Source organism: Ochotona princeps, chromosome 24 (assembly GCF_030435755.1).
Source record: "Ochotona princeps isolate mOchPri1 chromosome 24, mOchPri1.hap1, whole genome shotgun sequence".
NCBI lineage: Eukaryota > Metazoa > Chordata > Mammalia > Lagomorpha > Ochotonidae > Ochotona > Ochotona princeps.
Genome location: NC_080855.1, coordinates 35780769 through 35805873, shown reverse-complemented (window position 1 = coordinate 35805873; position 25105 = coordinate 35780769). Strand labels below are relative to the sequence as shown.

At 40.7% G+C, this 25105-nt stretch overlaps 1 protein-coding gene across 1 annotated transcript in view; it reads left to right on the top strand.

Annotated features, from left to right (window-relative positions):
• The window catches only part of LOC131483174 (cytochrome P450 3A6-like), a 47045-nt gene extending 22353 nt beyond the window's left edge, over positions 1–24692 (top strand). The window contains exons 6-14 of the mRNA XM_058680498.1: positions 527–640; positions 983–1071; positions 2991–3139; positions 16095–16222; positions 16440–16506; positions 17811–17971; positions 19746–19972; positions 22854–23016; positions 24603–24692. Of these exons, the coding sequence (XP_058536481.1) occupies positions 527–640; positions 983–1071; positions 2991–3139; positions 16095–16222; positions 16440–16506; positions 17811–17971; positions 19746–19972; positions 22854–23016; positions 24603–24692 (1188 nt within the window). The remainder of the gene's footprint in view (positions 1–526; positions 641–982; positions 1072–2990; positions 3140–16094; positions 16223–16439; positions 16507–17810; positions 17972–19745; positions 19973–22853; positions 23017–24602) is intronic.
• Positions 24693–25105: the final 413 nt, after the last annotated feature.

Sequence of the window (25105 nt, the reverse complement as noted above, 5' to 3'; positions counted from 1 at the left end):
ATGATTTCATGGTTTGGTGGGGGAATAAATATCTCAAAGCAGAATATCTAAACCCAAATGAAATGTATTTTTACTTTTTAAGGAACGTTCTCTTCTTGTATCGGTTGTTGTTCATGTGCATGTTTTTGTGTATAGAGAGTAGGGCAGAGTGGAAAACAAAATTGTTTCAAAGAAACATACAGGCTTTTTTGGCCATCTGGATGTCCACCAGCAATTCATTTCTGTTGTGCTCTATATTAGAGGATGTTTCTGTTTCTGTTTAGTCTCCTGGAATGACAGATTCTCTGATATATGGCAAATTGATTTTTATAGGAAAACGGAAAATAAATGCCTCAGAACATAGCACATCTACTCTCTTATGAGGCTAGGCATTTAGAATAATATTTATGAGCACATAATCTTAGCATACCAAATGGTAGACTTCTACTAAGTAGTTTGAAATGCCTGATGTGTGTGTAATAAACATTTATAACAGTGATGATCTTCAGAACTTATGCTGGGCAAAATGTCTTTATTTGAATTTTAGCCTTTTGGACCAGTGGGATTTATGAAAAGCTCCATCACCAATTCTAAGGATGAAGAATGGAAGAGAATAAGAACACTGTTGTCTCCAACCTTCACTAGTGGAAAAATCAAGGAGGTAATAAATTAGTATATGTTAATTACAAACTTAACTGAGTCTGGAAAAAAAATGGAAAGACAATCCTAGTCCATTTGAAGCGGAAAGTTTATTGGCACCAATGTTCCTTAAACTGACCTTTTCTCTTTATAATCTAGAAGAGAATTGCATTCATTAAAAATGTTGATGAACTACATCTGCTTTGATAATCCAATCCTTTTGACTTGAATATTTACTTTTAACTATGGAGGAAGTGGTGTATATAGACTCATTTTGTCACTCCTGCTTCATTAGAAAACTATTTCCTTATGTGACCTGGATCTCTGCATCTCACTGTGGCTGGTGTTGTGTGTGTGTACTTAGATGCTACCCATCATTGCCCATTATGGAGATGTGTTGGTGAAAAACTTGATTCAGGAAGCAGAGAAAGGCAAGCCTGTCAATTTTAACAAGTAAGTAAGAATGTATTTGTGGGGTTCTGGGCTCTTTCAGTACATGGCATGGAGTTGAAATTTTCCTTCGGGAATCCCTAGAGTTGAACATACGAAAGAGTGTATGTTGTGTTACAACTCCAGTGATTCCACCAGAAAGGATAACATACAACACAAAGGAAGTTGGGGATAGACTGGGTTTTCTTGGACTAGAGCACATAATAGTTACCAGCTTGGCTGTCACTTTGGCTATTTGAGAGACAAAATTCATGTGTAGAAAGAAGGAATATGATTCTGTGGAAGTTTTTTGTTCGTTTTGTTTTGTTGTGTTTTGTTTAAGATGGTATGGAATTGGGATTGTGAACTAAGGGAAGAATTTGGTACAGATCGGGAAGCAGGGTCTATGCCAGGAGAGTCCCAGTGTGTATGTGTGTGTGTGTGTGTGTAGGAAGAACCAAAATGCCTTCATGGAATTGCTGATTACATTAGAAAAATGCTAAATACTGAAGTATATCTTTTACTTCAAATTTCTTGAATATGTGGAGAGAGAAGGCCCAGAAAAGCCTTTGGGGATGGCAACAAAATAATTTGCTGGCTAAACTTGAATATTTATTTATATTATATATATACATTTGGTGTGACGAAAGAACTAGAACGAGATATATTCTGTGTCCTGATCCTAAACATCTGCAACAACTAGGGAATGGTCAAGCTTAAGCCAAGAGCTAGGGATTCAATCTAGTCTCACCTGGGGGTGGAATGACGCAAGTGCCTGACTTAATACATGGTATCTCCAAGAATGTGAATTTGCTGGAATTTATTAGTGGAGCTGCTATTTGGACAGAGGACTAACATATGAAATACAGCATCAAAATTAGCATCATTTGAAATTTTTGAAAATTTTGCTCTCCCAGTCAGAATGTACTAACTTTGAATTATTCAGGAGTCTGCTTTGTAAACTATGAATTCCTGGAGAAGCAGATAGCATTTCACACAGTTATGTATGCATTCTTCTTGTTAATAAGTTTAATGTAGTGTTATTATATTTAACCACAGTCATCCTTGGATATACCTTTTTAAGGGAATTCTACCCTCAGGGCCACCTCAGATTCTGGAGATGGAAAAGAGGGTGTATTTTAGAGCTTTGTAAATGAATGAAGGGAAGGATTGATTGTTCTGTAATTCAGATCAGAGTGTTGATATTTAGTAATGTGTTAGGAAAAAATCATCTTTCCAGAAAGCTTCTAAGGTGAGGGAAGATCTGGCTGAGCGCCATCTTCATGAGTTCCAGGGCAGAGTGAATTATTCCAGCTATCCTGCTAAAGCTTAGGTCTTACATCCAAATACAGAGTTCTGTAACCTGTTTGATTATGGTCTTTAACTCTGCTTGAGCTTAGATGCATCTCTAATTTTACTAGAGTCCCTGCTACCCAGGGCAAAGACAACTGTATCTTCCACCCTTGATATGTTTGAATGTGAATGACAGTAGTAATGATCATTCTGATGATCTAGATGGTAGTTCTATTTTTTAAAATAAAGATGTTTATCTCAATGAGACAGAGAGAGAGAGAGAGGTAGAGAGGGAGCTATCTTCCATTTGCTGGTTCACCAGACTAGGTTGTTTGAACGCATGCATGTCCTGCATGTGTGATAGGGAACCAAGCTGTTAAACTACCAGCTTTTGCATTCTGGGATGTGTTAGCATGAAGCTAGATCAGAAGTGTGGTCGGCTGGATTGAAACAGAATTCTGACTGGTGATATGTGCTTACTAAACTTCAGCCACTGAGCCTCAATGCCTGCCTCCAGATGTGGTCCAGGAATTGTTTGGCTCTCTGCTGTTTTGCTTGACATGTGCTTTCTCAGCACTTCCTGCTACATGTGTGGCTCAAGAATGGCAAGTAGCTGCTTTTTTTAATTGTCCTTGTATCTCTCTCCACAGAATCTTTGAGGCATACAGCATGGATGTGATCACTGCAACATCATTTGGAGTGAACATTGATTCCCTTAGAAACCCACATGATCCTTTCTTAAAAAAACTCAGGAGGCTATTAAATCTTAATTTCTTTAGTCCTTTACTTTTCTCAGTCAGTAAGTATTGCAGCATTTCTTCCTCTTTTTAAAATGTCTTGAGAAGTAATTCAGAAGCAACAATGTACCCATTTTAAATGTACAGTTGTCATCACTGTTGCCAATTCTAGAATATTTTTGTCACTCCAGCAATTCTGTTCCTTCCCTCATCACTCCTTGCCCCTGTACCACTAATCTTTTATCTCCAGATAGTGACTATTTCTTAAATTGTGTTCAAATGGAATTGTGTAATACATGTTCCCTTGTGATTGGCTTATTTCAATCATTGTTAGGTTCTCAATGATTTTCTATGTTGATGTGTGTGTGTCATAACATCATTTCTATGTAGCAGCAAGTAACATTATTCCATTATGTAACTTTTCATTTTTTTTAATCAATGGATTCATTAGTTGTTGGGCATTTGAACTTTTATTACTTTGGCTTGAAAACTGTGTTCATTCTTTAAAAATTTATGTTAAATTCATGATTTTATATCCATTTCAATCTTTTGAATGTAAGTTCAGTGGTAGAATTTGTGGCAATAATTCTATTTAGCTATTTCAGTAATTTTCAAGGATTATCTATAAAACCTGTATAATTTTGCTTTCTCACCCAGAGTATGTAAGGTTCCAACTTTTTCTCTTCCTTGCCAGTGCTTGACTCTTCCATCGTTTTCGTCATATAGCCTCTCTAGTGAATAGAATTCATAACCCATTTTGGTTTAAATGTTCATCCTCAAATTGATAATCACATTAACCAACATTTACCATTTTCATGCCTTCTCTCAATAATTGTCTACTCAATTTCCAGTGTCATAATACTTGAATTATTTTTTCTGTGTTTTTGAGTTGCAAGAAATCTTTATATTTTAGATAAATCTCCTGACAGATAAATTGGTTGTAAGATTTCTCCTGATTTTTATCTTTTACCACTCTTGACAGTTTCTGTGTAAGTGTGAATCATTTTTTGTTTATTCCAGTTTTATTAATTTCTAACTAATTTTTATCTTATAATACAATTCCATAGATGCTTGAATTTCTTTTACCCCTCTTCATACCCTCACTCCTCTGATTTTCCCTATATTATTGCAATAGTACATTGATTAATAAGCAGTCATATGTCACTCATTTGCTATTTAGACATGCCTTGATACTGCAGGTATAGAAATGGCAAAGGGTGCAGCATCCTACTTTTCCCTGTTCTGTGGGTATCTTTTAGCTGTATAGCTAGTAGCTGGGTAAGTGCAAATGATTAACTTCTGGTGATGTAAAATTTGTGTTTCCTTTTATTGTTTGTGATTTGGGTATCAATTCTAGGAATCCCTTTCCAAGTCTGAAACCATGAACTCAACCCTTATGGCTTTTATGCTAGAATTGTATAGTTTTATATCTGCTGTTGATGCATTTAAGGTTTTAAAGATTTATGTTTATTGATTTGAATGACAGAGTTACAGAGACAGCGAGTGAGGTTGGGTGTAGAGGTGAGAATGAGGGATTGAGAAATTTTCATCTCTGATATGGCTTATTTCCTAAATTGCCTCAAATACTGGGGGCAGGGCAAAGCCAAATCCAGGAGTAGGAGCTCCATGAATGTCTTTAAATGGTGCATGGGCCTGAGAACTTGTGCCATTTTCTGCTGCATTTCCAAGGTACATTAGCAGTAGCCTAGATGGGAATTGGTTTAAGCAGGACTTGAACCAGAACCCATATGAAATGCCTCTGCTGCAGAAAATGACTTAGTTTCTCACAGCACAGTGCCAGTCCTTGAAGTTACCTTTGTACAGAATAATAAATAAGGGCCTGACTCTTTTATTTTGGTCTGTCACTATCCAATTGTACCAGCACTAAATGTTGAACTGAATAGCCCCATCGCTTATACATTGCTTTTGGCAGTATAGACATTTTAATGATATTGATTTTACCTATCCAGGAGCATGGGATGTTACTCCATCTTTCGAAATCTTGTTCAATTTCTTTTTTAAGAAGTTTGTAGTTTTTCTCAAATAGGTCTCCTACATTTTTGGTTAGATTAATTTGTAGATACTTCATACTTTTCTCTGTTATTATGAATGGTATCTTGCTGGTTAGATCTTTTTGCAAATTTGGGCTATTAGCATACACTATGGCTGTTGATTTTTGTTCATTAATTTTGTACCCTGCCACTCTACCGACTCTCATATAAGTTCTTGTAGTCTCTGTATTGAGCCTCTTGGCTCTTTTATATAAAGAATCATGTCATCTGCATATAGTGAAAGCTTGATTTCTTCGTTTCCCATTTGGATTCCTCTGATTTCTTTTTCTTGTCTTATGGCCTCAGCGAGTACCTCTAGAACTATGTTGAATAGCAGTGGAGAAAGTGGACATCCCTGTCTTGTTCCAGATCTCAGTGGGAAGGGTTCAGTTTTTCTCCATTCAGTATGATGCTGTCATTGGGTTTTTCATATATTGCTTTGATTATGTTGTGAGTTTTTCCATCTATGCCTACCTTGGTTAGGGTCTTTAGCATGAAATGGTGTTGGATTTTTCTTTGTCTATTGATACTATCATGTGGTTCTTATTTTTTAGTTTTTGGATGTGGTGTATCACATTTATGGATTTCCGGATGTTGAACCATCCCTGCATTCCAGGGATGAATCCTACTTGATCTGGATGAATGATCTGTCTGATGATCTTTTGAATTCTCTTGGCTAGGATTTTGTTGAGTATTTTAGGATTGATGTTCATCAGAGAGATAGGTCTGTAGTTTTCCTTCTCTGTTGGTTCTCTGTCTGGTTTGGGGATTAAGGTAATGTTGGCTTCGTAGAATTATTTGGGAGGGTTGCTTCCTTTTTGTTTTGTTGATCTATCTATTGTTGTTAATGGGGTGTTAACATCACCCACAATTATTGTTTGCATATGTATGTCTCCCCTTAAGTCCTTAAGCAATTGCTTCACTTAGTTAGGCACTTGGAATTTGGTACATATATGTTCACGTTAGTAATTACTTCCTGATGGATCGATCCCTTAACCAATATATAATATTCTTCCCTGTCCTTTTTGAGGTTTGTCAGATTAAAGACTATATCATCTGACATTGGGACAGCTACTCCAGCCTTTTTTTCTTGTCTATTGGTGTGATATATCTTTTCCACCCCTTCACTTTCAGTTTCTTCACATCTTTTTTTGGTTAGATGTGTCTCTTGCAGGCATCATATGTTTGCATTCTGTTTGATGATCCATTCTGTTAATCTGTGTCTTTTGATTGATGAGTTTAGGCCATTTGTGTTTAGGGATAATATTGAGAGGTTGTGATTTTGAGCTGCCATATGTGCGTGTAAACGTGCAAGTGTGTATTTGCATCTATTAAAATCTCTGATTGGTTGACTTTCCTTGTATGGATTTTAGTGGGGAGGTCTTCCCATTTGCCATCTTTGATTTTGGTTTTTAGTTTTTCTTTCTGGGTTTAGCATCCTCCTGAGGAGTTTTTCTAGAGCTGGTTTCGTGCTGATGTATTCTTCGAGTTTCTCTTTACTGTTGAAGGATTTAATTTCATTTACAAATACAAATGAGAGCTTTGCTAGGTATGTTATTCTCGGTTGGCAGTTGTTTTGTTTCAATATTTGAAATGTTTTATCCCAATCTCTCCTTGCTTGGAGTGTTTCTTCTGATAGATCGGCTGTGATTCTGATTTGCCTTCCTCTGAAAGTAATCTTATCCTTTCTTCTTACTTGTCTTAGAATAGTTTCCTTGTATTCGCATGAAGGGAGCTTGAGGACTACATGTCTGGGTGAGGCTCTCTTTGGGTTGAATCTGTTGGGGGTTCTCTATCCTTCCTGGATTTGTGCTGGATTTATATTTCCAGTGTTCTGAAAGTTCTCCTGTATTATCTCATTGAGCACCCGTTGTAAGCCTATCTCTTTCTCCACTCCTTCGGGAAGGCCTATTATTCTTACATTTGATTTTTTTGAGGTTGTCTTTCATTTCCTGTATGGACCTATTGGCTTTCTCCAGATTTGTCTCCAACTGTTTGATGAGCTGCTGCCTTTCATTCTGATTGTCTTCCAATTCTGATATTCTGTCCTCTGCTGTATTCATTCTGTTGGTTAGGCTCTCAATTTTCTGCTCTAGATCGAGGATTCCCTTTTTGATTTGAGTTGTTTTTGCAGAGACATGGTTTTTTAATTCCTTGGACTCTTCCCAGAGCTTCTCGCTGTCTGATGAATTTTATCACTAATTTCTTAAATTCCTTATTTGGTAATTCCTCTTTGTCTTCATCTTGCATCTCTGATATTGAGATTAGTCTTTTTTTGGGGGGAGAGAGTGCTTGGTCTTTCTTCTGAGTCATTACTTTTCTGATACTTCTCATTGTTTTGTTATTTCTTGTCGTTTTGGAATTTTAATCTCTGACTTGCTTGTCCACAGCTGCTGCCCTCAGTGCTGTAGCCTATAGGAGGTGTGATGCAGCTGCTGCTGCATGGAACGTTGGCATAAGCGTAATTCTTCTTACTCTATTGTTGACAGCAGGTGATGGTGGGGTGGGTGTTGGCTTGTTTCATTTGCGCCTGGGTTTATATCTCTGCAATCTAGTTCCATTGCAGCTAGTTGGCTAGGTGTTGTCTTGCGTATGCCAGTGGGGATAGGGTATAGATGAGAGACTTTGCAACCTCGGGCTTCTTATCTTTGCTTTGGGCAGATATAGAGCTTGTGGTTCCATACCCTACTATGCCCTCACAAACGTGCTCCCCTGTTGGGAAGCACACTGCTATGGCCCTGCTTGCCTGTGCTTCTTCCCTGATCAGCAGATCTGTTGGGTGTCACCACTGCCTCAGGGGCTCTAGCTGAGCACAATAGAGGATTCTGCCTGATTCTCCAACTGCTTGTTGCTTGGAGTCTGTAGTTCACAGCCCCGAGCTGGGTCAGGAGGCTCTGCGGCCCAGCCCTGGTGCCAGGCCCCTTCCCCTGCAACTCCCACTCAAAGACGCTGTGCTTCTGGGAGACACAATATTGTGTCCCCGCTTGACCACGTAGGCAGACTCTGCTGAGTAGCCTCCGGAGCTTGGATCCAGCACAGCAGGAGGTTCTGCCCCAGCCTCTAGCCGCCCGTAGCTGCTGGGAAACACACTATTGTGTCTCTGCTAGTCCACGTTAGCAGACTCTGCTGAGCAGTGTTCCTCCTCTGGAGCTTGGATTGAGCACAGCAGGGTGTTCTGCCCCAGCCTCTAGCTGCCCACCGCTAGGTATCCACAAACCCTGAGCTTGCTAGGAAAGCTCTGTGGATCCAACCCCAGTGCCCTGCTCCTCTCCCCGGAGCTTTCTGTCAAAAGTGCTGCCCGCTGGGGTTGGCAGATTTTTGAGCAAAGTCCCGCCTCTGGGGTTTGAGCTGAACAAAGCAGGCTAATCCGCCTGAGTCTTCAGTTATTTGCTGTGCCCAGTTCACAACTCTGCCTTACTCCCATGCGAGGCTTCTTTCCCTGTTGCACTCTCTCAAAGGAGCGGAGCTGTGGAAGGCACGTAGCCGTGCCCCTGCTAGCCTGTCCTACTGTCCAGGTTGGGAGGCTCTGCCGAGTGTTGCCCAGCCTCTGGGGCTCTGGCTGAGCACAGCAGGAGATTCCACTGGAGTCTCTAGCAGCTAGTCCACAATTTGGAGCTGATTCGGGGATTCGTGCGACCTAGCCCCAGAGCGCAGCTCTAATCCCCTCTGCACTCTCTCAAAGCTGCTGACCTGTTGGGAGGCGCGTTGCTGAAAAACACACCCTGCTTGTCCTCTACCTCAGCACGGGTTGATGACCCCTATTTTCAGTCCTGTAGCTACCTTTAGGGTCTCCAGCACTCCAGTGGCCTGTGACCCTGCAGGTGTGGGTACTTTTTTTTTTTTTTTTTTTTTTTTTAGCTTCCTTTGTCTTCCCTGAGTCAGCTGAGACTCCGCTGCCTTCCCCCTGCCTGGGACCATGACTCACCAAGTTTCATGCAGTGTGCTGTCTTTCCTTTCTGTCGTTTTATGGCTGTTCCTCCATGCTGTGTAGATCTTCTTACTTCAGTGAACTCCAGTGACCTTCCCTTTCCTCTCCCTGCAATTCTGTGTCTCCTGCTTTGTTTCTTTGCTGGATTGATCCCCCTCTCTCTCTACTCCACCTTATACCAGCTCTCCGCAGTAGGCCATCTTAGTCCCTGATAATGCATCTCAAGGATTATTAAAACAGAAAAAGTGAACAGGAAGCAGGAAATGATAAAAAATCACATCAAAATGAATTGAAACTAAAAAAACTACACATTGCAACGAGAATGAGCAGTTTTTATTTTTATTTTTTTGAAAGTTTTTTGGTGATGTTTATAAGTCAATTGAAGTAGAAAAGGTGTAGGATCAGGGGGAAATGGATGAAACCATCGTGTCTACATTTTCCTCTCCTTCTTCCTGTATATGGGGAACGACAGAGTAAATGGAGAAGCCACACCCGGCCTCCAAAACACCTCAGTACCGAGGAATGGGTCATGGCACCCGATGTCATTGCAAAGTCCTTGAATTGGAGCATGCCTTAAGGGTTTTGCTCAAGAGGTTTCAACATTGATCTCACAGATGCAAGGATGAGGATATCTTTCCAAGGTTCATTGGTTGGCACAGTCCACCTCTAAGTTGGCTCTGATATGTGCTGTCATGCTTTATTGGGGTAGTTGGCCAGTTTGTTTTGACCTCTTTGCTATGGTACTAGGTGTCCTCTGTAGGCTCCAATGGCCTGGCATATCCTCCATGTGCTTCTGGATGTGCTGTCCACTGCTCTGTCAAAGCCACTGAGGAGGCCTAATTGGGACACATGCACTCCATTGACAGACTGCTGATACTGCCACTCTCTCTATGTTTGGAGTTATGAGTCTAGCAGTTTTGCTCTGGGATCCTGGAAGCACTCTTGTCCCCTGTGGTATCAGACCCAACTCTTCTGTGTGCACCCACTCTTATGGGTACAGATTGTTCTTTCTCCCATATCATCCTATGTTCACACTGATAATTGCAATTACTAGGTCAGATCCATCTCGAGCCCGCTTTATTTTTTAGGTTTATTTAATTATTTATATGCTTTATTATTATTATTATCATCATTTTATGAAAGAGTTCCATCAGCCCTGGGATTTCCACTATCCCGTTCTCTAACCCCACTCCACGCAGTGAGTTATCCCATAGTGCTGCAACAGCATAGTTCAAAATAGAGTGTCACAAATCCATCATTGTGGGCATGGACAGCATCCCATTGTTAAGTCAAATTTTCAACAGTTTCACTGGACGTGCATTCTCGATCCAGAGCAGACTTGCATACTGCACTGTATCCTCACATCTGAACATGTTATTCTCCACTACACAGTGTAAATCCCCCAAAGTGAAGGGCCACAAAATAAAATCAACAACAGAAAGAAAAGAAGAAATTAAAAACACCATGAAGTTAAGTAGCATGCTACTGCATGACTAATGTGCTGCTGAAGAAATAAAAAAAGGAAATAAAAACCGTTATGAATAAAATGATGCTACTGTATGACCTGACTCAGTAAAGATTAATGAGAAAAATAAAACGTGTTTTGAAGAAATGTAACTAAAACATCTAAATCCATGAGATCTAGTTTCCACTGATTTTTGCTGGTGAGATGTATCTCCTGTAGGTAACAAATAGATGGGTTTTGTCTTTTTAATCCAGTCTACTTCCTATGACATTTGATTGATGAGTTTAAGCCATTTACATTGAGGGTGAATATAAATAGGTGGCAATGTAGTCCTGTCATTTTAGCAATGGGTTCTTCATTGATTTAGCCTATTGTTGCTTTTTACTGTAATGTTCTTCACATTTGTCTTTCATTTTGGTGGGGCTATTCCTTTTTTTTCTGTCAAGAGAACATCTGTAACTATCCCTTGTAGGGCAGGTTTGGAAGAGGCATATCCGTTTAACTTTTATTTATTGTGGAAGAATTGTTATTTCTTTTCAAAGACAAAGGACAACTTTGCTGTGAACATTATCCTGGGCTGACAATTCTTAGCTTTTAGAATCTGTAATATGTTGCAACATTCTCTTCTGACATGTAGAGTTTCCTGTGAGAGATTAGCTGTCAATTTAATTGCCATTCCTCTATATGTCAATTGGTTATTTTCACTAGCATATTTAAGGAACCTTTCCTTATGTTTGATTGAAGAGAGCTTGATTTCCATGTGTCATGGTAAAGATTGCTTTGATTCAACCCTGTTGGGAGTTCTGTGCCCCTCCAGAATGTTGTTTCCCAATTCTTTCTGCAGATTATGCAGGATTTGTTTTATTATATCTTTAAATATGTTTTTTAAACCCAGCTTCTCTTTCTGTACCTTCTGGGACTCTCATAACAATTATATTTGTCCTTTTAATAGTGTTTCTCAGTTTTTTAATACATTTTTCTGCTTGACCCAGGTCTGCTTGCAGCTTTTTGTTTGCTTCCCCTTGCTGAAAGGAAATATGTTCAAATTCTGAAATTCTTTCTTCTGCTTCCTTCATTCCATTTTGGAGATTCTCTACTAGACTTTTAATTTGCTCCACTCTATTCTGAATTTCTGATATATCAGCTTACATTTGATCCATTCCTGCTATTTCCTGTGTAACATATTCCTTAAACTCCTTGAACTCCTTCTTTAAGTGCTTGTTGTTGTTGATAAGAAGCTTTATAACAAGTGTTTTGAATCCGGTATCCCCCATTTTCTGTATGTCTTCCTCAATGATTCCTGAGGTTGGCAAAGATTTTTGCTCCTCTGCAGGGGATTCTTCAGTAATATAAATTGTGCTTTTGAGTCATCTTTTGTTTTGGTCATTTTACTTCTGATTATCAGATTCATCTCTATGGGGCAGATTTCCAAGCTCTGTCACCCACAGGTCTGCAACTCAATTTTACTTATTCTGGTTGGTACATGGTTGTTCGTTTGCAGTCACTTTTACAACTTTCTTCAGCTAGTCTCATATCTGTGCTCTTATGTTAGACTTCTACCATGGTCTGCGTATCTCAGCTCCTGGCTCACCACTCTCTTTCCTGTAACCCTGCACTATTCTTGCACCATTGTCTGTTGAATGCTTCTCCCAGTTTCAGTTCACGTAATTCCCAAGATGATAGCATATGTGCAGCTCACTCTTGTCCCTACAGTGGCAAAGCTTTTGCCACACTGTACCAAATGACAGCTCATGTGAAACTTGTGGCGTTCTTCATCTGCTGGCCATTAGGTCTGGGGGCCACCTGGACCCATTTTGTGTGAAACTTGAAGGATGCCACATTGTTGCAGTTCATTGAGCCACAAATGTGTTCACTTACAACTTAGTTCATGCACAGTTCTGTCCCATAGCCATTACCTCCCTAACAAGAGGGCACTCGATTTGGCTTTAGTGGACTTAGTTTATAAAATCCACCCTGTTCCCGCACCACCTATTTGAAATTTGCTGCTCCGTCTCTGCTCCTGGTCAACTCAAACAAACCAGCAGGTTGGGCAATGCTTTGACTGGGTTCACCTCCTGAGTTCTCAAGGAGTCCCACTTCTCACTTGGTTTCTGGTGGATTTCTGGCTCCTGGTGCAGTTCAGATCACCACTTGCTGAATGCTACTGGTGTATTCAGTCATTGTAGCACCACACCATTGTATTCACTGCTTTACTATGTCTATCAGTCTCCAAATGCCCCTCTGATGTTAGTCTGTACTCTCATATTTCCTGGTAGGTGTCCTCTCTGCTTGACCCTGGCTAATATTTGTCTATTTAAATGTGTCATAACCTTATTCCACCAGCTTGATTTTCTCCAGTCCCATTTCTTACACAAAAGAATGGGTGCTGTTGCCCACCCCAACCCTGTCCTCCACATAGTTGGCCCTCATGTACACCATTGGGAACTACAGTCCACTCAGAGTGACCTCCAAAAACTTCCACTGAGCTGGACCCGAGTCCTAGTTTCTGTGTCTGCCAGCATGTGCAATGGATTGGTCCAGTCTGTCTTACCTTCCCTTCAGCTCTTGTACACATAATTGGCCATTGCAGCCTAACTCATCTCAGCTGACTCCACCCTCCACCCCACACTCTTGCCAGTGGGTATCAGCACCTGTCTAGTCAGGTCTGCCTCCAGTCCTGGTTCTCAGGAAAAAGCTATTTTTTAAAAGAAGTTGAACAAAGCACTGTTTTACCCAGAGTAGCAAAGAAAAGCAAGAGAAAAAACAAGTAAATTTAGAGATAAAAAAAAATCCTAATAAACCTGTCAGTTGATCTCTTCTTGCTGTTTGGATTCTTTGATCACTGTGTGCTGTTCTTTATTGCTTTAAATGTTTTACAGTCTAGCATGAGCCCCTCACATCGGCATTTGCCAGTTGGTGTTCTACCATGGCTCAGCCTTGCTTTCCTCCTCCCGTCCTGGCCATAATCTGAACTGGTTGGTATTGTGGTCCAACTTGTCCAACCCACACTGCATTGTTGTGCTCAGATTCGCCAGAGGGTCATATGAATTGGCCCATCCTAGCTTGCCCCAGACCTGAGCCATAAACTGGCCTGGTCTTGGCTGCTTCCTGCATTGAATCTTGTGTTTACCTGCAGGGACTGTGTACCACCAGAGGAGTTCCCTAAGCTCCTCCCTCAGATATTGTTCAGTGCCAGGTCTCTCACATACAGGTGGGTCCATGCCCAGCCAACTTAAAATATGCCCTATCCTAACAGGAACAATGGCCTTTCCTGACCTGACCTCACACATTGTTGGGTGCTTAGCCCACCAAAGCCTGGTCCACACCCAGGCATGGCTCACGCATGGCTGTCCTTTATCCACCCTGGTTCTCATGAGCACCAGTGGGTTCTGAATTGCAATATATTCTGTCACACACCATATGTAGTCCACACCCTTGCCTAGGTACATTGCAGCCATGTCCAGACCAGATTACAGCCCCCACTCTAACCTTACACTCACCAGATATGACATTATTCAGCCTGGGCATCCCCTTAACTCTGCAACCAGGATTGTTCCCAGGCACAGATGATGTGCATGGCACTCTTTGCTCTGGTCCAGCTTGGTATATCCCCTCCCCTGTCTTGCGCTTTGCCTTCAGATGCCGTAGCCTAGCCTGACTTGGCTGGCCCTACTCACAACTTTTGTAGGCAGTGCTGCATCCAGGCCTTACTTAGTCTGTTCCCATCTCTGCTTCATGTAAACTGGTAGGTATGATAGCCAAGCTTGGCATGACCCAAACTACTGCATAGTTTTTGCACTTGTCATTTCGTTAAGGTTTGCCTGGCCCTGCCTGTTCCACAGCCTTTCAAAACCATTCCACACTTGTCATTGGGTGGAGCTACCATGCAAAGCATGCCCATTATCCAGACCTGAGACATGTGTTCACTAGCGAGAACTATGGCCCACCAGGGGAGTTTCCAAAGTTCCTCACCTTGTGCAATTCCAGACCTAGATCCCGCACATGTCAGGTGGTATAGATGCATACCTGGCATAGCTTGCCCTTTCATCCCAGCCTTTTCATGAGCTGGTTAATGTTTTGGCCTGGTCTGCCCCATACCCTGTTTTGTGGTGCATATACAGGTGCTGCAACTGGAACCTGCTGTGCCTGTTCCTACCCCCACTATCCATGAGTGCCGGCAGGTTTCATGGTCATGCCTAGCTCAGCCCAGCACTATCCCCAATCTTCCGCTAGCCAGCAGTACTTGTGATCCCACAGGATTAGGCCCACATATCGCCCACAGAATCGACCCCTGGACCTGCTTCTCTATTGTGCTGGTTTCACGGGCCAGCCTAATGTTACCCTTCCCCTATAATGGCACTGACTGTCAGATACTGTGATCTAATCCTGCCAGGAAAGACCCTAGCCCTAGCTTTTGTGTGAGCTGGCATGTGGTGGTCAGCAGTGTTTCATGCTAACAAGCCCAGCTCAGTTCTGCCATTTTGCAGTCCATCAGTCAGACCCAGACCTAGCCTCTCCCTCCATATGGTCAGCTCTCAAGTACAATGGCCTTGTTGCTGGGAGTTCCTCAGGAATCATTTCTTACTGCAACAAACTCCCTGAGTGGTCCTGCCTTCCCCAAATCCCTTTACCCCTTTCCCTAATGAATCCACAATCATTTTGCCCATCAGTGCCTGTGTTCTGCAGCTCAACCTTTGCAAGCGTAGTGAGTGGTGTGCTGGTCCAGAGCTCTACCTGCCCACCAAAGTCCCAAGCTCCTGGTACATGTGCTAGCCTATTGCTTTACCGCTTTATCCACCCATAATTCATGCTTAATGAAGTATTCCATGCCTGTTCAGCCAGCTCATCAGAAAAGCATTTTGCCCTGTGGCTCTGCCTGCCCCTATCCTCACCTCACCTGGCACCAAGAACATGAGGAATTCTCCTGGTTTGCTTGCCTGCTTAGATGTGAACTCTAAGGCCTTCATGTGCCCCACTGGTGATATATCCTCCTCCCCCTACCAAGCCCATATCCTCAGACTCCCATCCCCATTCCCTCACCATCTCAGCAAAGGAATGTCAATTTTAAAATTCTTTATCCCCCATTTCCTCAATGCATTCCTCAGTTTACTTCACAGTTGATAAAATTTTTTTACTTCTTTTTGTGGGGGAGGCATTATAATATTCATTGTGCCTGTCTCTTCTTTTGCTCTTGGTTATTGCACTTCTGATTAGATTTCTCTTAGGTTGTTTTCTAAGTTGCGTCACCATGGGTCTACAGTTCATTTTAAGGAATGTGTTCAGTACCCTGTTCTTCATTTGCAGTCACTTGTGCCATTCTATCTAGTGAGTTTCAGTCCAGGGCCCTTTCATTGCAAAAATGGAGAAAAGGTCATTGATGGTCCATTCTAGCAATGGCCTCTGTATGTGGTTGTGCAATTGCTCAGTGTTTGTTCTGGAAAACTAAAGAAAATGCTGAGGGAATGCTTCCTTGTTGAGAACCCTGAGGACTTTCACTGTCCTGATTCAGAGATTGTAATTGTGTCACATAAATTTTGCTTTTCATTATCATTTCTTTTTTTTTTCTCCTGTAGCACTCTTTCCTTTCCTTACCCCAGTATGTGAAGCATTGAATATCAGTAAGTACACCAGAGATGTTACAGATTTTTTGAAAACCTTTGTTGAAAAGATTAAAGAAGAACGTCTCAAAGATAACAAAAAGGTAAATCTGATGCTACTTGCATGAGGATGTTCTTTTTTCCCCAGGTTTTGGGGTTTCAACCATATGATCGTTCTGAGATAGAGCATTAAGATGATGACTCAGGCCACTCCAGGCAGACCTCTAGACTTGAGTGTGGTCTCCTCAGAAAGCAGCCGCAGTGCTGAGCTCCTGATGGACTTCTGATATGGGGTTATCTTGTCTTTGACCTCTCTTTCAGCACCGAGTGGACTTTCTACAACTCCTGATTAACTCCCAGAATTCCAAGGAAGTTGATTCCTACAAAGGTAACCAAGAATGCATGGGAAGCTCAGAGGGAGAAATGGCTATGTCAGATGGTAGATTTATTTTCAGAATTCTGAAGAATTTCCATGTTGTCCTGTGTAATTGTTGCTGGAAATCTGAATTTTTCATGAGCTCCTAGGTGCAATTCATCATTGGACTACATTCTAAATGTCACAATTTTATCTGTAGCCCCTTCTTGTCCCCTTAATTTAACTCACATATACGTAAGTGAAACATCCTTTAGTTTTTATACAGTAAAGTCTTATTATTTTAACACTCAGTGTTTACAAATATTTTAAGTAGAATTTAATGTATTTTCCTTAAGGACAATGCTACCGCATATTATCCAAATGGTGTACTGGTTGCACTGTGCATGTGTGACAGGGAAGCTTTCTCCTGACATCACCTAACTGAATTGGTGGTAAGGATAGTGTAATAAAGAGAGGATAGCAGTGCATGGGATAGGCTGGGATAAAGTGAACTCAAGGAAATATTTTATTTCCTGACTCTGTGTGAATAACATTCATCTGTTGACATTGAATTTCTTCTTTATTTTTTTTTCTTTTTAAAAATGTCTATTGGAAATGCTACTCAGATTTACAGAGTAAAAGAAAGACAGAAAAGACTTGAACCACTGATTCACTCTCTAAGGGCCACAATGGCAAGAGTTTAGCCAATCCTAAACCGAGAGTCAGGGGCTTTTTCATACTCTCCCTTGCCATTGCATAACCCTTACCTTTGATCCTACTCTGTTGCTTTCCCAGGCTGTAAGCAGGGAGCTAGATGGGAAGTAGAAGAGCTGGGATAAGTCCTGGCAGTGTGATGCTGGCAATGGGAGGTGAAGCATTAGCCAATTGAGCCAACCTGCTGGGTACTTTACGTTTTTTTCCTACAAGAATTTTGAAACTTTTGAAATCTTTTTGTTCCTTTAAGTATTTATTTATTCAAAATAAGAATTAAAGTGGGAACCAGAGAGTGAGCATTCCTCCATCACTGGTTGATTCCACACATGACTGCCATGGCTGGGGCTGGGCAGGGATAATCCAGGAACCTGGAAATCTACTGTGCATGCTCAGGAGCCAAGTAGTGTAGCCATATATTTATTCCTTTTCAGAATCACTACCTCAATGCTGAACTGGAATCAGGAACCTAGACATGAATTCAGCAGTCAAATGCAATGCTGTCTCTGTAGGCAGTAGCTTAACTTGATGTACAGTAACATCTGTTCATATATGGATTTTTTCATCTACTCTAGGGTGATTCACAATGACCTATTTTGCTTAAAATGTTTTTCTTCTCTTGTTAGCTCTGACTGATACAGAATTGGTAGCCCAGTCAATTGGTTTTCTTTTTGCTGGCTATGAGACCACTAGCAATATTCTTTCTTTCATCATGTATTTATTGGCCACTCACCCTGATGTTCAGCAGAAACTGCAGCAGGAGGTTGATGCAGCTTTTCCCAATAAGGTGAGTGAATGAGTGGTACTTGGGATGGGTTCACTGTGGGGCAGGAGTAGTGTCTTGATAAAATGCCTCCAGAGCACTGTTCAGGGGACTGCTTGCAAAGTATGAAATGAAGATACTTCATTTACCAGTAAAGGAATAATCTAAAGAGAAAAACTCATGGGGAAAAAGGGCTGAAGGTGCTACTCACAGAACTACAACAACTTTGTAAATCAGTGTTTGTCCTACGTGTCAGTTACAAGAATCCACAATAGCACCTAGAAGGAGTCTTTGTTACTCAAGTCTGTGGCCATTAGGTCTGCTTCATTTGGCTAGATTTTGTCTTGTAGAGCTGTTGCATGAGTGAAGCTGGCCAGGGTTGTTCAGGGCTGGTCAGGGTGGCAGACTCTGTTTTGTTTCCTGCCATTCTCATCCTCCATTCACACCACCAGTGTTAAAGAAGACATGAGATAATCCAGGGTGTCTGCTGTCGATTGTGAAGGAGCCTGGAATCTAGCGTGGCATGGCTGCTTGATGGCCAGATAAACACAGCCTTAAGCTATGCATGAGGGACTGTTCTAGAAATAATATGTGGAATGCAAGGGTTTTCTTTTCTCTGTAGAACCTCACTTGACATGAATTTATTGTCATATATATATATATATATATATATATATATATATATATGTGTATATATATATATATGCATTATATATATATATATATATATAATGGGTACCTAGTAGGACAATTAGAAAAACCACTTCTTTCTTCATTTATTTTAAGAGACAAATGCAGAGAAAGGAAAAAGAGAAGGAGGGATAGGGAGATATTTCATTTTCTTGCCACTCCTTTATGTCCACAATGCCAAGTGTGACATCAGGATGAAGGCAAGAGTCAGAGTTGCTGATGGTCTCCCTTAATGGTGACCAGGACAGAAAGTCCTGGAATGTACTATGTTGCCATTTCCAGATCATTATCTGTGAGATGGATGAAAATGGAATAGATACCTCCTGACCCTCATGAGGGATGGTGTCATTGCAAGTGGTGGCTTCACCTGCTACATGCCAATCTTGGCCCTTTCCAATATTTTATATGGGGTCAAAGCAGTTTCTAACCAGCATTTTTGAGGAGAAAATTCTGAGGCAGATTAAGGGATTCTCTGCTTTTAATATTCCGTTTTGTTGGCAGTGCTGTAGCCTCTTTTTGAGAGGTGACTGTGACTTTGCATATTATTTTAAGCACAGTGTTCTAATCTGTCTTTTTAAAAATGATTTGTCATTTTTTTAAATTGAAAATTGGATATACAGAGAGGAGCAGAGACAGAGAGGAAGATCTTCAATCTAATGATTGATTCTCCAAATGGCTGCAACAGCCAGAAATGAGCCAATCTGAAGCCAGGAGCTTCTTTTGGGTCTCCCATGTGGGTGCAGAGTCCCAAGGCCTTGGGCTGTCCTCAGCTGCTGTCCCAGGCCACAAGTAGGGACCTGAAGGAGAAGTGGGGCTGCCCTATTTAGATCCAGCACCCATAGAGGACCCCAGCACATGCAAGGCGAGTTCTTTAGCCATTAGGCAACCACACCATGCCCAATGTTTATCTCTTTCATACACATGAGGCAGCATGAGTGTTGTAAGGCCATGCTCATATTTTCTGGGCCTGGTTATGGGTTTGTCCTCAAAATCTCCTTGTTCACAACTACTTTCCACATCTGAATGCACTGTTCATTGAACAGGATGGAGGACACATCTGTTTTAATTTCAAATCTCATTTTGTCAAAATGTGTTTCTTTCTACCCAGACACTTGTCACATCTGATGCTGTTATGCAGATGGAATATCTGGACATGGTGGTGAATGAATCATTCAGATTATACCCAGTTGGCAGCAGAATCGATAGGACATGCAAGAAAGATGTTGAAATACATGGGGTATTCATTCCCAAAGGGACAATTGTGGCAATTCCGATGTATGTCCTCCACCGGAATCCGAAGTACTGGACAGAGCCTTGTGAATTCCGCCCTGAAAGGTACAGGATCCCTGGAAAGGGGAACTTATGCTGAAACAATCTAGTTCAAGCATATGTGGTAAATCTGTGTGAAGACAAGGAACGCGTGAGAATAGAATCATTTGTATCCATTATTTTTAGAAGCTTTTCTTATGGAAAAATAATGATTGTTTTCAAAATTGCTCAAAGTGATAACTGGAGAAAGGGTACTATTGTCATCCTTGAATCCAAACCGTTGTTGCATCTGAGGCTCTGAAAATGCTATGCAACTTTTTATTAGGGACTTGAGTGTGTGAATTGTGTGTTATTGTGGATCCTGGATGCTGTCTTCTACTGATATACATAGAAAGTATATACATATAAATAGTCATATAGTTTTTGCAATATTTGCATTTAGCTGTAATTTATTAACTGTAGTTTATTTTAGGTGTACAGTCTTTTAAAAAGTCTTTCCAGTTTTCCTATGCTAATTACATTGACTGTGAAATGTCACAGTACTTATAGAAAAGCTTTCCAACTTGAATCTGGTGGCCTCTTCCTGTAAAGCAATTGTAAAACCACAGGCTGTGCTAATGAGAAGTCCCATTGCGGATGGACAGAAGAATCAGTCAGGTCAGGAGAATCTGGGTACCCTGATCCTGGTTCTAGTTGCTATCTTCTGGCAGCCAACAAACTTACTTAACAGTGAGCGAATCCTTCTTTCAGTGTGAAGTCACTGGCTCTCAAAGCTGTTTGCTACTCTTGGAAGTAGTAATATAGGTCAGGTTTTTGGATATTGTACCCTTTGGAAATGGTTGATCAGCTACCATTGTTGTTTTGGTAAGGAAAATGAAGAAATTTGTAGAACACTGGCTGGCAAGTCAGAAGTCTTGGGATGCAGACATTTTTATTACATACAGATGGACTTTCTGTTGACAGAAATTTTATTCTGGGCATGTTGTCCCTACTGATGGCACAGAATGCTCATGTGGTAACTATAAGTCAAGTAAATTAGTGTTCACATAACCCTTTGTTTTCAAAGCCATGAATTCTTTGTCTCCTGAGGCCAGGATTTCTACTTTCTGTAGCTTCGTTCATGTTCGGTGATAAGTACATAGGGTTCTCTTCGATTACTTTAGTCACCAACCTTTAAGTGTCAGTGCTTGGGCCAAACAATGAGAACATTGGATGTTATCAATGTTGAAGCTGGAGAATGTTTGAAATATTCCCATATGTGATACAGAAATACAAGTCTATGGGGCACTTCTACTGCATCTGCATGGGCCTAATACTTGTACAAATACCCAGCACCTATGTCAGCTCTCTCATACACTACTTTGCTCTGATGATATGCTATTGTGACTAAAATATTTACTGCCCTCCCTCTGTTGATAAGATATTGTGAGCAAAGCAACCAATAGTGCCCCAGTGCATTGGCATAGAAGCTGAAGTTTTTGCCTTGCACACACCGGGATTTCATGTGAGTGCTGGTTAGTGTCTGGAAGCACTGTTTCCTATCTCACTCCTTGCTAATGTCCAGGGAGGCAATCAAGGATGGACCAGGGTGTTATGAACCTGCACTCATGTGGAAGACTTAGAGGAGACTTCTGGTTCCTGTCTTTGAATTGGCTCAGCTACATCAATCGTGGCCACTTTGGGAGTGAAAGAGCAGATGGGGATCTTCCTCTCTGTCACTCCTCCTATATGTATATCTGACTTCCCAATGAAAATGATAGGTTAATCTTTAAAAAGAAAAAAAAATCTAGAACTCTAAGAATATTGTACAAAACTGTAGCTCTATTTTAAAATCAAAGAACAATATTCCATGGTCATTTTCCCAATATAAACATTATCTTCTCAATACCATGAACTATCCAGGAATTGTATGAATAAATGATGGCTTTATATTCAAATAATTTTTTTAAAGATTTATTATTTTTATTACAAAGTCAGATATACAGAGAGGAGGAGAGACAGAGAGGAAGATCTTCCGTCCGATGATTCACTCCACAAGTGAGCCGCAACGGGCTGGTGCGTGCCGATCTGAAGCCGGGAACCAAGAACCTCCTTCAGGTCTCCAATGCGGGTGCAGTGTCCCAATGCATTGGACCGTCCTCAACTGCTTTGCCAGGCCACAAGCAGGGAGCTGGATGGGAAGCATGGCTGCCGGGACTAGAACCAGCGCCCATATGGGATCCCGGGGCATTCAAGGCAAGGACTTTAGCTGCTAGGCCACACCGCCAGGCCCTATATTCAAATAATTTATGACCTGATTGAAGAGATATATATCACTGATGTTATTGAAGTATGATAGCATCAAATGTCATGTCAGTATCTCACTTAAACAATTATGGCAAGAGAGAAGGAGTATGCTGGTGGGGAGTAATGTCAAGGAGTATTTGATGGAGAATTTGGAAAGAGAATAAGACTATGGATAAGGAGTGTAGTGAAAGAAAGGTGAAAGAGAATGAGGAGGAAGACAGGTGGGAAGGAGGTTGGAGAAGAGAGAAAATAGGGGTAGTTTAGTTTAGATACTAAGAGGCATCATCTTCCTTAGTTAACATATGTCCATATGGTTGTCAGTTGAAGCAGGAACCCGCTTTCCCTTCCACCATTCTTACTTCTCATATGTGTTCCAAAATGTGATCTCATCACCACCTTCAATGTAATTTTAAAGTGCAAAGGTAAATGTCTTTTTAAATAGCACTCACATTATCTCACCAGCGAGACAGAAAAGTCCTGTGTGGTGAGGGTAATTGCTAACTGGAACAGCTCTCAAATATAGAACTCTTAAAGCTCAATAACAGTAAGATTTGAATGGCCAAGCCATAATTATTTCAAAGGTCCAATTGATAACTCCAACTAAGTGATTCTTGTGGTTCTACACATCACTAACGTGTGCTCATTTCTGTTGTGGAATCAGGTTCAATAAGAAAAACAAGGACAAAATCAATCCTTACACATACCTTCCCTTTGGAGCTGGTCCTCGAAGTTGCATGGGCAGGAGGTTTGCTCTCATAAATGTAAAACTTACTCTCGTCAGATTAATACAGAACTTCTCCTTCAAGCCCTGTGAGGAAACTCAGGTTAGTGTACTTCATGTAATGAGAATGCTTTTCTGGCATTTTTTTTAAAAAAACTGGACACTGTTGTGTTCGAATAGAATATTTTGTCATTACATCATTAGGTTTGGTTCTGCTTTTCCTACATCCCTGAATGCTGCCCTAAATCTATACTCTTGAGTGTCACTTTTGTCCTTGAATAAATCTTCAATAATGTGTTTTAGGGGGCGCATCCCACTGATAGCATGCAAAAAACATGCTTTAAGAATGATTTGACTTTGATTTGGAATTTACTTGAAACAATATTACCAAGAGATCTGTGTATTTCTCCAATGCATGTGTATAAATGGAATTTCAAATTTAAATATGATCACTTGTTATGTTCATAGTAAACAATGATCTTCTGCCTTCATGTCCATTAATGTGAGAATTTATAGAACAGAATCAGTGAGAATCAATAGCTCATTATATTTGATCATCAGCATCACATGTGTCAGGTTTGTTTCAGAACTTCAATGTGATGATCAATATAGATGAGAACTAATCTGTGACTTTGCCTATGCCTTAGGAGGCAAATTAATTGTTATATTTTGATGTTCTGAAGTACATACTTTCGTAACCCTCAGGTGAATATTATCATTTTTACAATTACTTTTGATTTGGTGTTTTTAATTCCTCTCCCAGGATGTTTCAGTTTATAGCCTTCTTGATTCTATCTTCAAATGCAAACTGTTAATACCATGAAAATGCAGTAACAGAGGTTTGAACTGCCATGTGATTGTGTGGAATGGCTGCTAAAAATCCCAGTTCCAGTGGTTGTCAGGAGCTGTTCAGGGTTCATCTTTTTCCATCTTTCTCTGGATTTGGTCCTGTGTTGAGCTATGGCAGAGCATCATTACAGAGTATGGGCACATTGATTCCTACCAGGGAAGGCCCTAAGAAACTTATGTCTAGAGTTTAAGTTGCATTTAATATTCATCTCCTTGACCTCAGTATGTTTTCTGCAAAGGAACCTAGGAGAGTAGAATTGGTCACCAACTGAAATTCAGTATGTAAGTTTATAAGTGTGTGAAGAAATGGAATCACCACATGTGCTATGGGATACCTCCTCCTTGGCAGGCTTCCAGTCATCTTCATACTGCTCTTGCTCATGTCTGTGAGGAGTTGCTGCAGCTTGTCTTTACTGAGATGAGACCTATTGCATGCTTTCCCACACTAATTGACTGGATCCCTGATAATGGAGCTAAAAGGATTCATGAAAGCTCTTCAGAACTTCAGAATTCCTGCATTTACACTTACATACAGTTGGAAAACAAGAGGGAATGTTAGAAATAAAAAGCACATATTTTCTTTTGCATTGCAAAATGCAATTTATTTTCCATAAGGTCAGAATTATTTATACACTTGAAATATGTTATCCACTCAAGAGTAATTTACGTTTCAACATAGACAAATTAACTTCATGAGAGTTTTCTAAATGTGTTAACCATATGGTCAGGAATGATGTTAGCATTTTTCAGTATCGTTATTCTTGTAGCTTTTCTGTTTTGATTCTGTTATTGATTGTGCTTAATTTTCTGCTTCTCTGTATGATTACTTCATTGTTGCAGATGCCCCTTAAATTAACCACACAAGGATTCCTCAAGCCTGAGAAGCCCATTATTCTGAAGGTTGTCTCAAGAAATCAGACTGTACATTGAGCTTCATTATCTGTGGACTTTGTGTTTGCTCTTCATGGAAGATGCATGCAAAGCACCAGAGACCTTAATGCATTTTGATAATAATGGTAGGAAATAATGTTGTAACTAACCTGTGGCACACAAAGAAGCATTGCAGGGAATAGGCACATTGAGCCATCTGTGTGTGCAGAGTATTCTCTTTTGTGTAATAGAGAGGAGCTGACTAAATCAGTGCCAGATATGTAGATTCAAACTCTCTGGTTGTTCTTAATCACCTCTCTTCATCTTCTTTTAGTCCTCTCATCCCTGTTTAGCTGGATCACACAATTTATCATTCTTAGTAGTTTATCAACAATACTAATAAAAATATTTGAATAAATGAGGTCGCCTTAGTAGTGACATTTTTATTTTTTATTGTTTGTATTTACTAGAAT